This window comes from Grus americana, chromosome 1 (genome assembly GCF_028858705.1).
Source record: "Grus americana isolate bGruAme1 chromosome 1, bGruAme1.mat, whole genome shotgun sequence".
Taxonomy (NCBI): domain Eukaryota; kingdom Metazoa; phylum Chordata; class Aves; order Gruiformes; family Gruidae; genus Grus; species Grus americana.
This window is the reverse complement of record NC_072852.1, coordinates 106790645-106804539: the sequence shown is the minus strand read 5'-3', so window position 1 is coordinate 106804539 and position 13895 is coordinate 106790645. Positions and strand designations below refer to the sequence as shown.

Here is a 13895-nt window from a genome sequence, read left to right as displayed (position 1 = left end):
AAAAAGTAATACAATGCAAACAGCCTTTTTAGTAGAGTCTACAAAACTGTGACTAAATTGAAACCAATGCAAGTGGATGGAGGTAGCTATCATGCAAATACATTTGGATCTGCAGGCATTCCTTTTAAAAAGAGTGGTAGATGTCTTTGTGACAGGTAAATTGCTTTGAAATTATGTTTGAAGTCCGAGGTCAAACTTTTTAAATTATAATTTTAACTTACATCTTCCTTTATTCTGGAGTCTTTTTGCATCTCCTACATAACGCATTTGAAATCAACAAAACCAGGAAAAAAAAAAAAAGAGCTATCAATTCATTTCCTTAATTTACTTTCCATGAACCACCATTCATTATAGGTCAACAAACCCTTGAAGGAAAAAACCTTTTCTTTTCTCTTTTCATTCAGTAGTCTATATCTGAACTAGTTGGCCACAGATATATGGAGAAGAATTGTATAGCCACAAAATTCTGTATGTACAATGTATTCAACTTATAAATCCAGCCAGTAGGGTCTTCCACGTTATTATTCAAATGCAAAGCAGAAAAAGAAACCATGAAAAATCAGCTTGTTACTTTCTTTTTTATATGTCTATTGTGTTTTCCCACATTTTTACTGAAAAGTTGTACATTATTAGCAGTACTGATCAAAGTTTGTTTGGGTTTTTGCTAACAAACATAGAAGATGATTCAGAATGACTCAGAAGCTGTTTTTACAGATTTATTCTTTAAAAAAATCCAACACAACAAAACAGATTTTGTTTCTTGTATGTTACTTCAATAAAAATCCACTGCTCACTGAAGTGATACAGGTTACCTATTTTACTACCACCTTCTCTTTAAAGTTGGATAGTATCTTGCCATTTTTATACACGCTTACTACTCATCTCTATACTAGGACAATTTGCCATACGCAAGCACCAGGACAATCCCTGATCTCTAGGATTTCACTGGAAACACTGCATTTCAGCAATTTCACAGTTGCTGCTTTCCTTCTTCTTCAGGAAGGTTCTCTATAGATTTCCTATTCTTTTTGATATTCAAGTCTGTTTCTGCACTCTGTATTTCTTCCCCCCACCAACAGTGCTAATCAAAGGAATGCTTTAATAGCCACCTTAACCTTCTCGTACTTATATTTTCAGGCCACTCCTTTTCCATATTTGCCTTTGCAATCAAAAAAAAGTAACTCATTGCAGCATACACAATACAGTACTTATTAAATTCTGTGTTTTAAATACTCAGAGATGCTCATAAATTTCTTAACTACACACACACACACATTAATACATGGAGAGAGAATTCAGGTATATACATGCACGTATTCACACGGACAGCATAAAAATTATTCATAAACACATGAACATTTCTATTGAAATAAAAGGTACCTACCTGGAATGAGCTGACCCAGTAACTGATGGCATCTGGAAAGGCTGAATACAGCTACTATCACCAAAAAAGGATAATGTTTCCATTTCATGATGTGTCCTTCCTTGCATTACACCAGCTCAGCAGCGCTAACGTAAATGTTACCTGCAATACACAATGGAAATAAGAACAGACAAATTAATGATAAATTTAAAGTACTTCCAAATATTTTTGCCCAGTGCAACTCTATGGAGTATGCTGGTTTCAATACAGTTTTAGCTATCAAAATAATAAATTTTCTAACAATTAGGAAGTTGTAAACCATAACCAGAATACTAACTATCCTTGCAGAACAGACAACCCTAAAACAGACATTTTAAAGGGAGACAGAGGAGCGCCATAGTGCATGTGAATATTTTAAAGTGCTGCAAGTTGTTTGGTCAAGTTATTAAATTGCTGAGTTGAACAAGATAATTCAGTGTAGGTTTACTCCATCTCAGTTTAAGGAAATACTTAAACATTTGCCTAAGTTGAAAATGCTTCAATGCTATTCAGCTTTCTATACAAGCAGGGTTAAAACTCTACACTAGTCCTCTTAATGACATGATGTTTTGCTGAATGAGGATTAGAGATAATTTTACCCAGTAATAACTTGAACAGTTAAGGTAACTTTCTGGTGAGTTTCTGTGCTCTTAAGGGCAGAAAATTTTCACGTGACTGGCAGCAAAATGGAATCTTATGAAGGGAGAAAATATTTTGAATAAAAATTTGACTTTTAGACTCATTTTTCTGACCACCACAACCGTAGGTTGGAAAGTATTCACTACTCCACCACTGTTGAAAAATAATCTCTGCTCATCCTACTCATTTCTCACGCTTCAGCTATGTTAGTGCTTAGTACAGGCTTTGCCAGAACTCCTCAGGCCTTGTTTACAGCACACCAACCTGTCCAAAATGCCCACCCTTCTATAGGTTTCTAAAAAACATACCGTGTTTTTAGATGAACATAGGTTTCTGAAAACAGTAAGGTGTTTCTTAGACAATCTCTTTCATTAAATACACACGATCTGTAAATAAATGGGTTTAGTGTTTTGTTTGTTTAGGGTTATTTTGTTAGGTTTTATTTTTTGGGGGGGTGTTGGTTTTTTGGGGGTTTGTTTTGTTTTTTAATAAGGGCCTTTATCTCAATATAAACCAAAATGTGTGTGACTGCAGTGTCCCATATATTGCACAGTATCTGGGCTTCATGTCAAGTTCTTGACGACAAAAGCGACACTATTTTAAGTGTCTGTCCAGTTACTAGATGCGCACAATTACCTGACGGTAATCAACAACGAGAGACCACCGAAGGCAACTGTAAATGTGAAGCAGGCTGACGCATGAAGCTCTACTCCAACAATAACTAACTTAGACCTTTCTAACGTTACAACTGCGCTCCTCATTTCTCTCTCCTCGTACTCATTCCCCTTGTAGTTTAAAATGCATACTCGGAGATGAACAGTTTGGATTATGACTCCTGTATTACCTAAATGCCAGCAGACAGAATCATAACAGTGAAAAAACCTATGGTGCCATCAGTCACTTCATCGGTCTGCTGGGACAGAGAATTTTGAGCTGTAAAGCTAATATATATTTAATGACTGCAGATAAAGAGGTTGCATCGCTACTGGGAGTATTTGGTGTCATCTAATATTTTTGGATGTTCAAAAATGCATAAATAAGCTAAACATGACTAAATTCAATCACCTACACATGCTGCATTTTACATTTGCTTCTTGTGTTACACATGTGCTTCTGTTATCTTAGCAACCAGAAATAATAATACTCTATTTCCTACTACTGCCATTACCTGCATCCTTCAAAATATTTTTCTCTTCATTCTTCTTACTTCATCTGCACCTGCACACACAAAAAACCAGTTCCTTCCATTCCCATTCTTTTAATTTCCCCTATCTCTTGTATGACTGCTCTTCTGTTGCAAACAGCTTGACAGCTCGTAATGGCAGAGTTAACAGCAATTAATGGCCAAGGTGTTACATGCTGCTCTAAATGCTATTCGTGATATGATTCCAAGACTGAAATGAGGATTTGCAACTTCAGACCTTTACAATATCGATCTCTTTCTCTGTACAGTAATACAGGCTTGCCTTATAAAACTATTTACCACTTTGGCTTCAGATTCCTATAGTTTCTTTATCTTTACTTTCTGCCTGCAAATACAAGACTGAATGTTGTTTCTAATGCAAAGCTGATGAGGCAGCCCATTGCCCATTGAATTTGGTTGACTAAACAAAAAAATAACACTTTCAGTTAAGGATTTACTTTGTCATTATAATGTCAGGTGCTCACATAACATACGTCAATGTGAAATAATAATTTCATTAATACACGTTGCAAAATTATTCAAGGACTCAGAGGTTTAATAAGAGTCTAAATCTCCCCATCCAGTGGCAGAACACAACTCCTACTGATCTCAGTACGAGTTACGATCACACATTCTAGAGGCATCACTTGATTTGTGGACCAAGTTGTACTGGGTTTATGTGGTAAGGTGCTGGTAGAGGGGGTGCTGCAGGGTGACGTCTCTGGGGTGAGGTCAGGGGCTGCCCGTGCCAGGCACAGCCAGCTCCAGCAGACCTGCTGCAGGGCACAGCTGAGCCGGTCAGCCAAGCTGGCGGTGCCTCTGAGAAGGTCTGTGTAAGAAAGGGCAAAACGCCAGATAGGCAGAGGAATAGCGAAAAAAAAGGTCAAAACCAGGAGAGGGAACACCAAGGTAAAAGCAGGAGGAGGCAGAAGGAGGTGCTCCAGGTACCAGAGCAGATTCCCCTGCAGCCCACGGACAGGACCACACTGGAGCAGGTATCCACACAGCAGCCCATGGAGGACCCCACACCGGAGCAGGTGGATGTGCCCTGAAGGAACTGTGGCCTGTGGAGAGCCCACGCAGGAGCAGGTTTATCCTGAAGGACGGCAGCCCGTGGGAAGGGCCCACGCTGGAGCAGGGGAAAAGTGTGAGGAGGAAGGAGGAGCAGCAGAGAGGAGATGTTATGGACTGACCACAGCCCCCATTCCCCATCCCCTGCACCACTCCAGGGAAAGGAGGGGGGATGCAAGTGGGGGGAAGGGGTGAAGTTGAGCCTAGGAAAAACAGGGAGGGGAACGTTTTAGTTTTTGTCTTTCTCATCATCCAACTCTATTTTCACCAGCAATAAATTTTGGTCTTTAGCCAAGGTTAACCCACCACAACCATAAAGTTTGGAGGGGAGATGAATCCCAGCCACATACTTTGTGCCACTTGCCCTATCTGTGAAGGCATCCCATGCATGAATCCAAAGGTTTGTCTTTTCCATACCTCTCTCTTCCATTTACTTACTTGGTAGACTATGACTTCTTTTTAATCCCTTTGTATGTGACAGAGCTCCACAGGGAGCTCAGACCATGACTGCCTGGCTTGTTTGTTAAAACCTTTTCTGCCCTCTGATTCTGCTTGTGGTTTATGTTTGAAATATAATATTTAATTCTAAAAAATGAAATTATTTCAGTGTTATTAAAAACATTATTCTTACAGAAAATTTCAGTGAAGATGGCTTTAATAAAGCCAAATAATTTTAATATGAAAACAAAGCTTTTCAGTCTACAGTTTAAAAACAGTTCTTGTAGATTTTCCTTGAAAACAACCCTGAATAGGAGACTAATTCTCTATATTCGGAGTATAGTGCTTTCTTCTGAAATAGTAGCCCAGATCACAGGAAAGATGAAGTAGAAAAAGATGTCATCAGAATGGAAAATGGTTTTCAGATAGAAGTTGAGTTCAGCAGAAGAGAAACAAGATCTTTCTTATCATAGTCTACTGCCATAGTCCCACACTTCAAGTACTACACTATAGTGGAAGAAACCCACAGAAATGTATCACAACCAAAGGGATTCAGCTGGCAATTCAAAACAGTGCTTCCTTTAGTGCATGCTAAAAGCCCATGAAGTATCTGCCACATGCATTTAGAACTTCTATTCATATACAAATTTCCCAGTGTCATAATATTTAACTTTTTGATTATAATAACTGGACCTAAACGTTTCTGTGTTTACTCCTTCTTTGCAATTAGTCTTTCAGTATCTGAAATATAAAACTAATATTGCAGAATAAGGGCACTGGCACTAATTAGATGTTGCCATCAACGGAAGAAGGATGCACTTGCCATATAAACTTCAGCTGTCCTGAGACCTCACTTAACTCCATACCAAATGACTGCAGATCTACACCAGAATGTGCAAGAGAAGATTCAGGTCCAATGCGTTGTCCAGAGTGCACAATGAAGATAAACACTGGCTCCTCTATGACATTATAATCATTAAAGAATCAATGGCAAATTAAACTGCACAAACCCAGAGGGGAAAGAAGCACTATGGTAAATGCAGGGAAAGGGTGTAATCAATTCTTTTCTTCCACCTCCCAAGTACAGTGCTATTTATCACTATAGCCAGTGCAGCATTCAGCAGAAGCAAAGACACTAAGACAAGGCCAAAACCAATGCTGGTTTTATTTTCATTTCTTCTTCCTCCCTTCCTCATTTTTTTTTTTCTTTTTTTTTCCCCCCTACAATTTGATTAATAATATTGCTTTTCTCATAAATGGTCAAGAGCTTGGCAAGACTGGATTTTGGCAGTATGTAGAATAGAAAAGAAGGACACAAAGGTCCAGTAATTAAGATTCTAACTTGTAAAAATTACTTCCCTTTATAAAATCTATGCACTTTAGTAAATATTATCCTAAAGAATATTGTTTATCTACAGGATAAGACAGAATTTTGATGTGCCTTGTATCCACAGGCCATTTTGGAGTGGACTGGCAAAATTTCACTGAAAACAGAAAAAAAAGAAAATCTTCCTTTTGAAGCAATTTTAACTGATTTTGAATGCAGAATATTTTTAAAACTTGTCATGCATTGTTAGGCCTGCTGATATTGGATGGACCTTCCCATACTTTCAATCCTTTTGTTATAACGTCCTAATGTCTATTAGTCGGACACCCAGTTATCTGCTCATCTCTGTTTAGACTGACACTACTTCTGAACTTACTCCTCCTGTGTATTATCATCAGTAAAGTTATATATCACTGAAATTAAGAACTTCCCTCTTCTATTTTAAACATCCTGTCTTTGTTAAACTAAACTTATGCGGAGTTCCCGGAGGACAAGAAGGAAGCACTGCCATACATTGTCTCAACTGTTTCCATTTAGGAGCAAGAATGACAGAGGGTTGATGAACTAGAGGGAAAAAGTCTGGCCAGCTCCTTTTCTGTTATAAAGTAAATCAACTCTAGGAAGATCAAAGCAGCTAAAAAAATATAAATCTATTTAAACCAGAGTAGTTATCAGTATAGACCATCTATGGATCTGGACTATAATCCTTTCAGTGACAGTTTCAGCAGACATTCATGAAGCTCACCTTATTTAATCTTTTAGTATTCCAAAACATTTGAGTTTTTTAGAACCGACTGTTAGGTCAGTTTTAACAATTATGATGCAAGATTTATACTTTACTTATTTTAAGCTGTGGGGTTTGTTTTGTTTTTTAAATGGAGAGAGAAAACCAAGAGTAAAATAATTAATAATAGATTGAATGTGCTTAATTTACATTTCTAAGTTGTCAGGTGACACTCAAACAGTCTTACCTAGATTTTAATTGTCTAGATTCTCTGTATGGTATATTGACTGCCTAAGCAGGAATAGTGCACGTAGTAATCAAAAAAAAAAAGAAAAAAAAAAGGCAGAAAAAAAAGCTGTGTCCATGTTCATCCACTCGTACTGAAAGAAACCCAAACAGCAGTATCAGCCTGACAAACTGTGGTATGTGACATAGGCTGCAGCCTAAACCCTAAATACCCTCTACTGTGCTGCCTACACATTAAAACTCAGTGTGAGAAGCCAAACTTACGACAAAAGACACATCTTTTCTCCCACTAGTCTCATTCTCATAAACAACCTCTCTACCAGAAGTTCTGCTAATCTCTAACAATTCCTTCACGTGTCTGGCTATATAAACTGAGATTAGTTTTGAATAAGGGACAACTTTAACAAAGAAGGGAGGACTGCATAAGTGAGACAGTAAGCAACAGAACATGATTTCTGCACAAGGAAGCAAAATATTTATAATGCAATAAATGTGCAATGCGAGGTATGAAGCATGAAGTGGAGTGTTAAGGAGTGTAAAGAGAAAGCAAAAAAACCCCCACAACCCAACCCCCAACAATCCCATTAACTGTGAAACAATGGTTTCCAATTGTTCTGTGAATTGGGGCCACTGGAGAAAACTGGCAGTGCTCTGCAGGCTACTGCCCCTGCCTGACCCCCCAGACTGCTGGTCTCTCTCAAGGAGTCAAATTAGGTTCCTGAGCGCCTACTGCTCTCTGCCTCTTCTACCTGCTGTGCCAGGAGCAATACAGAGACACTGTCTGAGCATGCAGGGCTGGGGTTAGGAAAACCAAAGCCCACCTGGAGGTCAGTCTGGCGAGGTACGTGAAAGGCAACAAGAGGGACTTCTACATAAGCAGCAAAAGACAATCAGGGAAAATGAGGTAGGGGACCTGCCTTCAGAAATCCCAGGCCCCTGAAACCAGAGGGGAAGTCTAGACTGAGGAAGACTTGCTCTCAGTGGAGGAGGATCGGGTTAGGGAGCACTTAAACTACCTGGACACACACACCAGTCCCTGGGACCTGACAGGACGCATCTGCGAGAGCTGAGGGAGCTGGCCAACATCACTGCAATGCCACTCTTGATTAGCTTTGAAAGGTTGTGACAATCAGGAAAGGTTCCTGAGGACTGGAAGAAAGCAAATGCCACCCCTATCTTCATGATGAAGGATCCACGGAAGAGCAGGCCTGTTAGCCTCATCTTGATGCCCAAAAAGGTGATGGACGAACCTATTCTGGAGACCATCTTCATACACGTGGAAGGACAAGAACGTGATCAGGAGTAGTCAACATGGTTTTGTGAAGAGGAAATCACGTTTAACCAACCTGAAAGCTTTCTATGATGAGATGACTAGCTTGGTAAATGAGGGGAGACCAGTGGATGTTGTTTATCTCAGTTTGAAGGCGGCCTTTGACACGGTCCTCCATAAGATCCTCATAAGGAAGCTGATGAAGTACAAGCTAGATAAGCAGAGGGCGAAGTGGACTGAAAACTGACTGAACTGCCAGGCTGAGAGGATTGTTATCAGTGTCACAAAGCCCAGCTGGAGACCAGTCCCTTGTGATATAACCCAGGGGTTGACTGGGTCCAATACTGTTTAACATCTTTACTAGTGACCTGGACACTGAGACTGAGTACACCCTCAGCAAGTTTGCAGATGACACAAAACTGGGAGGAGTGACTGATACACCAGATGGTTGTGTCACTATCCAGAGGGACCTCTGCAAGCTGGACAATCTCATGAAGTTCAACAAAGGAAAATCTCAAGTCCTGAACCTGGTGAGGAATAACCCAAGGCACCAATACACACCGGAGGCCAAGTGGCTGGAGAGAAGCTCTGCCAGGAAGGCCCTGGAGCTACTGCTGGACAAGAAGTTGAGTCAGCAATGCGTCCCTGCAGCAAAGGCCAAAGATATCCTGGGCTACTCTGGGAAGAGCATTGAGAGCAGGTCAAGGGAGGTGATCCCTCCCCTCTCCTCAGCACTGGTGAGGCCACATCTGGAGTGCTGGGTCCATTGTTGGGCTCCCCAGCACAAGACTGACAGTGGAGCAAATTCAGCAAAGGGGCACAAAGATGATTGAGGGGCGTAAGCATCTGTCATATGGGGAGAGGCTGAGACTGCTTAGTCAGGAGAAGAGAAGGCTCAGGGGGATCTGATTCATGCGGATAAATACCTGCTGGAGGGAATGAAAAAGAGGGAGCCAGGCTCTTGTCAATGCTGCCCAATGACAGGACAAAAGGCACAAATTGAAACACAGGAAATTCTACTTAAACATTAAAAAAAAAATTCCACTCTGAGGCTGATTGGACAGTGGGATAGGTAGCCCAGATAAACGTGGAGACTCCATCCTTATATGCGAAACCTGATAAGACACAGTCCTGGGCAAGCTGCCCCGGCTGACCCTGCTTTGAGCAGGGCACTGGACTAAATGATGTCCTTCCTGCCTCAGCTGTGATTATCATGCTTCACTGTTTAAGAACCACAGCACCAAAATCAACAATCCATATACTGTTTCAGAAAATGCAGTATTATAAAATGTCTAGCACAGAATGAGGGAAGGCTATCTCTCACAGAAAACTAGTCACAAAATGCTCAGAAGCTGTAGTGTAGAGCAACTAGAAAAGCTAGCAGCATCACGTGGTCCTGGAGCAGAGGCTGACTGGATGGAGACAATATGCTGGGCATGTCTTTTAGGGTTTAAAAGAAAAAAGATTTAAAAAAAAAAAATATATATATATATATATGAATACTAGAAAAATCACTTATCCTGTGAGAAATCCTCAATGCATGGTCAAAATTGGAAAGTTGATGATGTTTTTGATGATATTTTTTGGGGAATAACCTGATGATCCCACAGGTACGCAGAACATACAGATAGACTAACGCTTAAATATGCTATGCAGCATTGTAAGCCATTGCCTGTCATCTCAGTGCTTGTTGTGTTCAGGCTGATTATTCCCCTGGAAGGCAAAAATCAATTCCAACTTGCAAACTATTATTTTGCACAGACCCGCAGTATTGCAGGTTTTGTTCTCTATTTTATATTCAGTCAGTCTCAGGGGAGCAATCAGAGGCCAAAGGTAATTGGTAACAGTCACTAGTGAATTCATTGGACAAAACTTTCCTCAAATCCAGAAGATAATTTCATTCTGTTAATTAGTCTTTTTTGTTGAAACTGCTGATATAGCTAACAGCTGTGGGAAGAGAGGGGAGAAGTGAAGATATTTGTATCAATACTCTCAAGAAGCCATACAAGAGAGTAAGAGGGAAAGATCTTAAAGTCTTAGTTAAAAACTTTACAGTGCAGGATACTTCGTGAGTGTGCACATGTACAAGCGCTTGTGTGAGAAGAAGAGGTGATGTAGCTTTAGAGACATCTCTAATCCACTAAAATTTACTTGTGCTTCAAATCTAGAGGAAAGTGACACTTTGGGTTGTTCTTCCCAATTGTAGCCAGGCTGCCTAGCATAATTCTCACTTGCAGAACACCAAATTTCTCCATAATTAATAAAATTTGGCAAAGGAGCAGAACTACAGTCTTCAGGAGCTTCAACTGACTGACTCCATGCCACTCTAAAATACAAGACTTTTGAAACAGCTGTTTGGGTTTGTTTGGCTTATTTAAAAAAATGCAATTTCATATTTTTCAAAATTATATCCCCTTTAATCAACCTAGGCCTCCCTTTTTATATAATAAGGGACTATCTCTTAATAAGGGCAAGCACATAAATGTGAAGCAAATCCTGTAGTAACAGCACTATGGAAGACCCTACAGGAAAATTAATTTAATTCAGAGCTGGATTTGGATGTGGTACCATATCCAAAACTAGGTATAAAGCAGGGTGGGAAAAGAAAAAACCCAACAATAGTTGGTTAGTAGCTGGATCACTGACTGAAGCAGGGTGTCTGCAAAGAACTTGCACATAGTCATGAGAATAAAAATTATAACAAAATTCATGAATCATCTATGAGGTTGCTATCTTTTAAATGCTTTGCGCTGTTTCAGTGAGATTTTCTTTTTCTGACTGAGATTCAACAACCAGGAAACAAAGCTTCAATATGATTCTGAACCCAAATTACAAGACTGCCAAGCATCAAATACCAGTCTATACCTACTCAGAAGAAAGTAATGTGTATGATATAAAATAATTTTCTCGTTATTTCTCAAGCCTGCAAAACAGTATGACAAAAGTAAAAAGGAAAGTTCCCTTGAGGGATACTCCTACTTCTGAAGGTCAGGAAGAAAGAAAGTGGTACTCTACCCCTATTGTATCAGATACTTCCACCTTTCATTTCTATAAACTCCTTTTACACATAAGTGAAGCAAGAATTATCTCCTGTTCAAACTTAAATAGGTTCCTTCAAAGAGGCTTGAACTCGTTAAAAGCAATGCTATCTCTTCAAAATAGTAAGAGTATGCATGCAGTCTAATCTAAATTTATGACAAATTCAGTAGCAGTGGAATGAGCTCTGCATTTCCCATTAGACAAATCTTAAGAGCTGGCTGAATGTTAAAAAGTTTGTGCTTTTGAAATGCAACCAAGGAATTATCCAAATAAAGCAAGAACTTTCTCATATCTTATATTACGGATGCATTACCTTTTTTTGCCTTTTGGCAAATCAACAAATCGTGTCTCAACGACCAAGACTTTCAAGGGAGTGTTTGGAAAAAAATGGGTACTGTATCTGTTGCAGATTTCCCAATAAGAAATACCATGTTTCCAAACTGCTTTTCTAGAACTACATACTCATCACTTTTTAAACAGGCAAAAAAATATCATTAGTAATGCCTTGATGTAATTAGCAATTTCTTTATTAGTAAGAATGACTGACAATGTTCAAACAGTGGACATTTTAAGCAGTAAAGTGGTTGTTGTCAAAAGTATTTCTAGAGTCACATGGAAAAGAAACAACATTTGATAGAAAAAAAAAATCCAGTGCCTGAAAGGTAAAAAAAAATAAATATTCCTTTGACTGCATTTTGACTCCTCTGTTACACCTGATCAAAAAAAGCAAGGGTTTTTCAAAGGCATTTAGCTTTGAACATTCACAGTACCTTTGAATGTCCTCAGCAGTACCAGGAAAGAGGGATTCAATTTTCAAAGATAATTGTGCCAGATAACTGTCTCATCCCTTTTCAGAAACAATCTGATAAATACCTAATTACCAGCCAAGTGATTTCAGAGCCACACAGCTGGGCCTGAGAAAAGGCTACAGGGAATGACAAGGTCCCCCCTAAAGCCATAGAGAGCACAAGGCAGTTGGTTTGTGAATTACTTCATTTATTCAGCTGATAAAATGCATAGAAAATCCCCAGAGAAAACAAAATATTCATAATATATTCAAATACTAAACAGAATCAATATTTAACCAGAGAAGTAAAATATTAATTTTCAAATAAAACAGGACTGCATACTACAGAACAATTACATTACAAAAACCACAACAGTAAATATTCGAGTCCTTAAAAACACTCATTTTTCCAGAAAGCATTTGTACACTACTCAGTCTAACCTTGTCTCATGTTGATATATAATAAGAAATTGGCTTTAGAGTAATTTATATTGCAGTCTTGTTGCAAACTTAAAAAGCATTCTTATCTTAAACAATTATAGTCTTAATTGTCAAACTAGAAAGAATTTATAAATTGTCACCCATGTTCAAGAACTCTCTCATCCTTAAAAAAAGCTGGTAATCCACAATCCTTTCTAAAAATAAAGAGTAGCTTCACTTCTAAGTTATCTTCACTGATTAAAAAAACCCACAGGTATATGTAGCATCTCAGATTTCAGTGAATCTTTTTAAATTGTGCATTCTAAAAGCCAATCCTGTAATCTTGCTGAATTCCTTGTGCTTGGAGAAGTGTTGGCCCCTACTATACATCCTAAATATTAATGGAGTGGAGAGCATGAAATATCAACGTAATGATGCAGAGTTCAGAATCACAGATGGGAAGCAGAAGATTACTGATAATGCTTCAACAATATTAAATTGACCAAGTTATATATTCCTCAGGCTTTATGAAATATGTGTTTGCTTTGTGAAAAATGCAACAGATCTGGGGTTGTAATCTCAAAAGTACACATTTCTGACCTAACTCTGCTCCCAGATTGGAGCAAATTGATTGGAATTTTGGAAATGCAATGAAATAGGGATGGATCTATGCACTTCTGTAAATCCCACTGACATAATTTAAAAACACAAAAAATGTTACATATACATAGCAGAGAGGTGAGTCAATAGCTGTTGAGTAGGCAATGTGGGGACAAAGATTTAAACTAAGCTGGTCGCCTTTACTCTGGAGTGGAACAGTAGAGATCACACAGTCAAGAACAGAGGGACAGTTTTAAAACCCTGTTCCTTTCTGATTCTCAAGCTAGTGACAGCATTTCTGCATGTGTTATTATTCACCTTGCACATAAACATGAAATTAAAGCTGGCTGAGAAGAGCCAACACTCTGCTAGCATTTAGGTTCCAGCAGTCAGGCGCACATATTCAGTGGGGCAGGCAGGAAAAAGTCCCGGGGTTTTCTTGTCTGAAAATTAAGGTTTTACCTCAGACCACAGCTTTGGTGTAACCAGTGTTGTGAAAGTGTGTTTAAAAACTAAATAAAATTCCCAGATAAATTCTCTCCCCAACTACAATTTAGCAGATAGAGATCTGAGTGTTAGTCACTCAATACCAAGAAAAGCCCAGACTCCACTTCAGCGCATGGTGAAAGCTTTGTGTTCATCTAGCCTCGAAGCTTCTTGGGCTTCTACCTATCATGACAGACAGAAGCAGTAAATGCCCCCTCATGAATTTAAAACTCTGAAATAAAAAGAGAATACTAGACAAAGTC

The 13895-nt window shown here is 39.0% G+C and overlaps 1 protein-coding gene across 1 annotated transcript in view; it reads right to left on the bottom strand.

Moving 5' to 3' along the window:
* ROBO1 (roundabout guidance receptor 1) overlaps nt 1-13895 on the bottom strand; it is a 736398-nt gene that overhangs the window by 641080 nt on the left and 81423 nt on the right. The window contains exon 2 of the mRNA XM_054805401.1: nt 1385-1525. Within this exon, the coding sequence (XP_054661376.1) occupies nt 1385-1472 (88 nt within the window). The 5' untranslated portion in view covers nt 1473-1525. The remainder of the gene's footprint in view (nt 1-1384; nt 1526-13895) is intronic.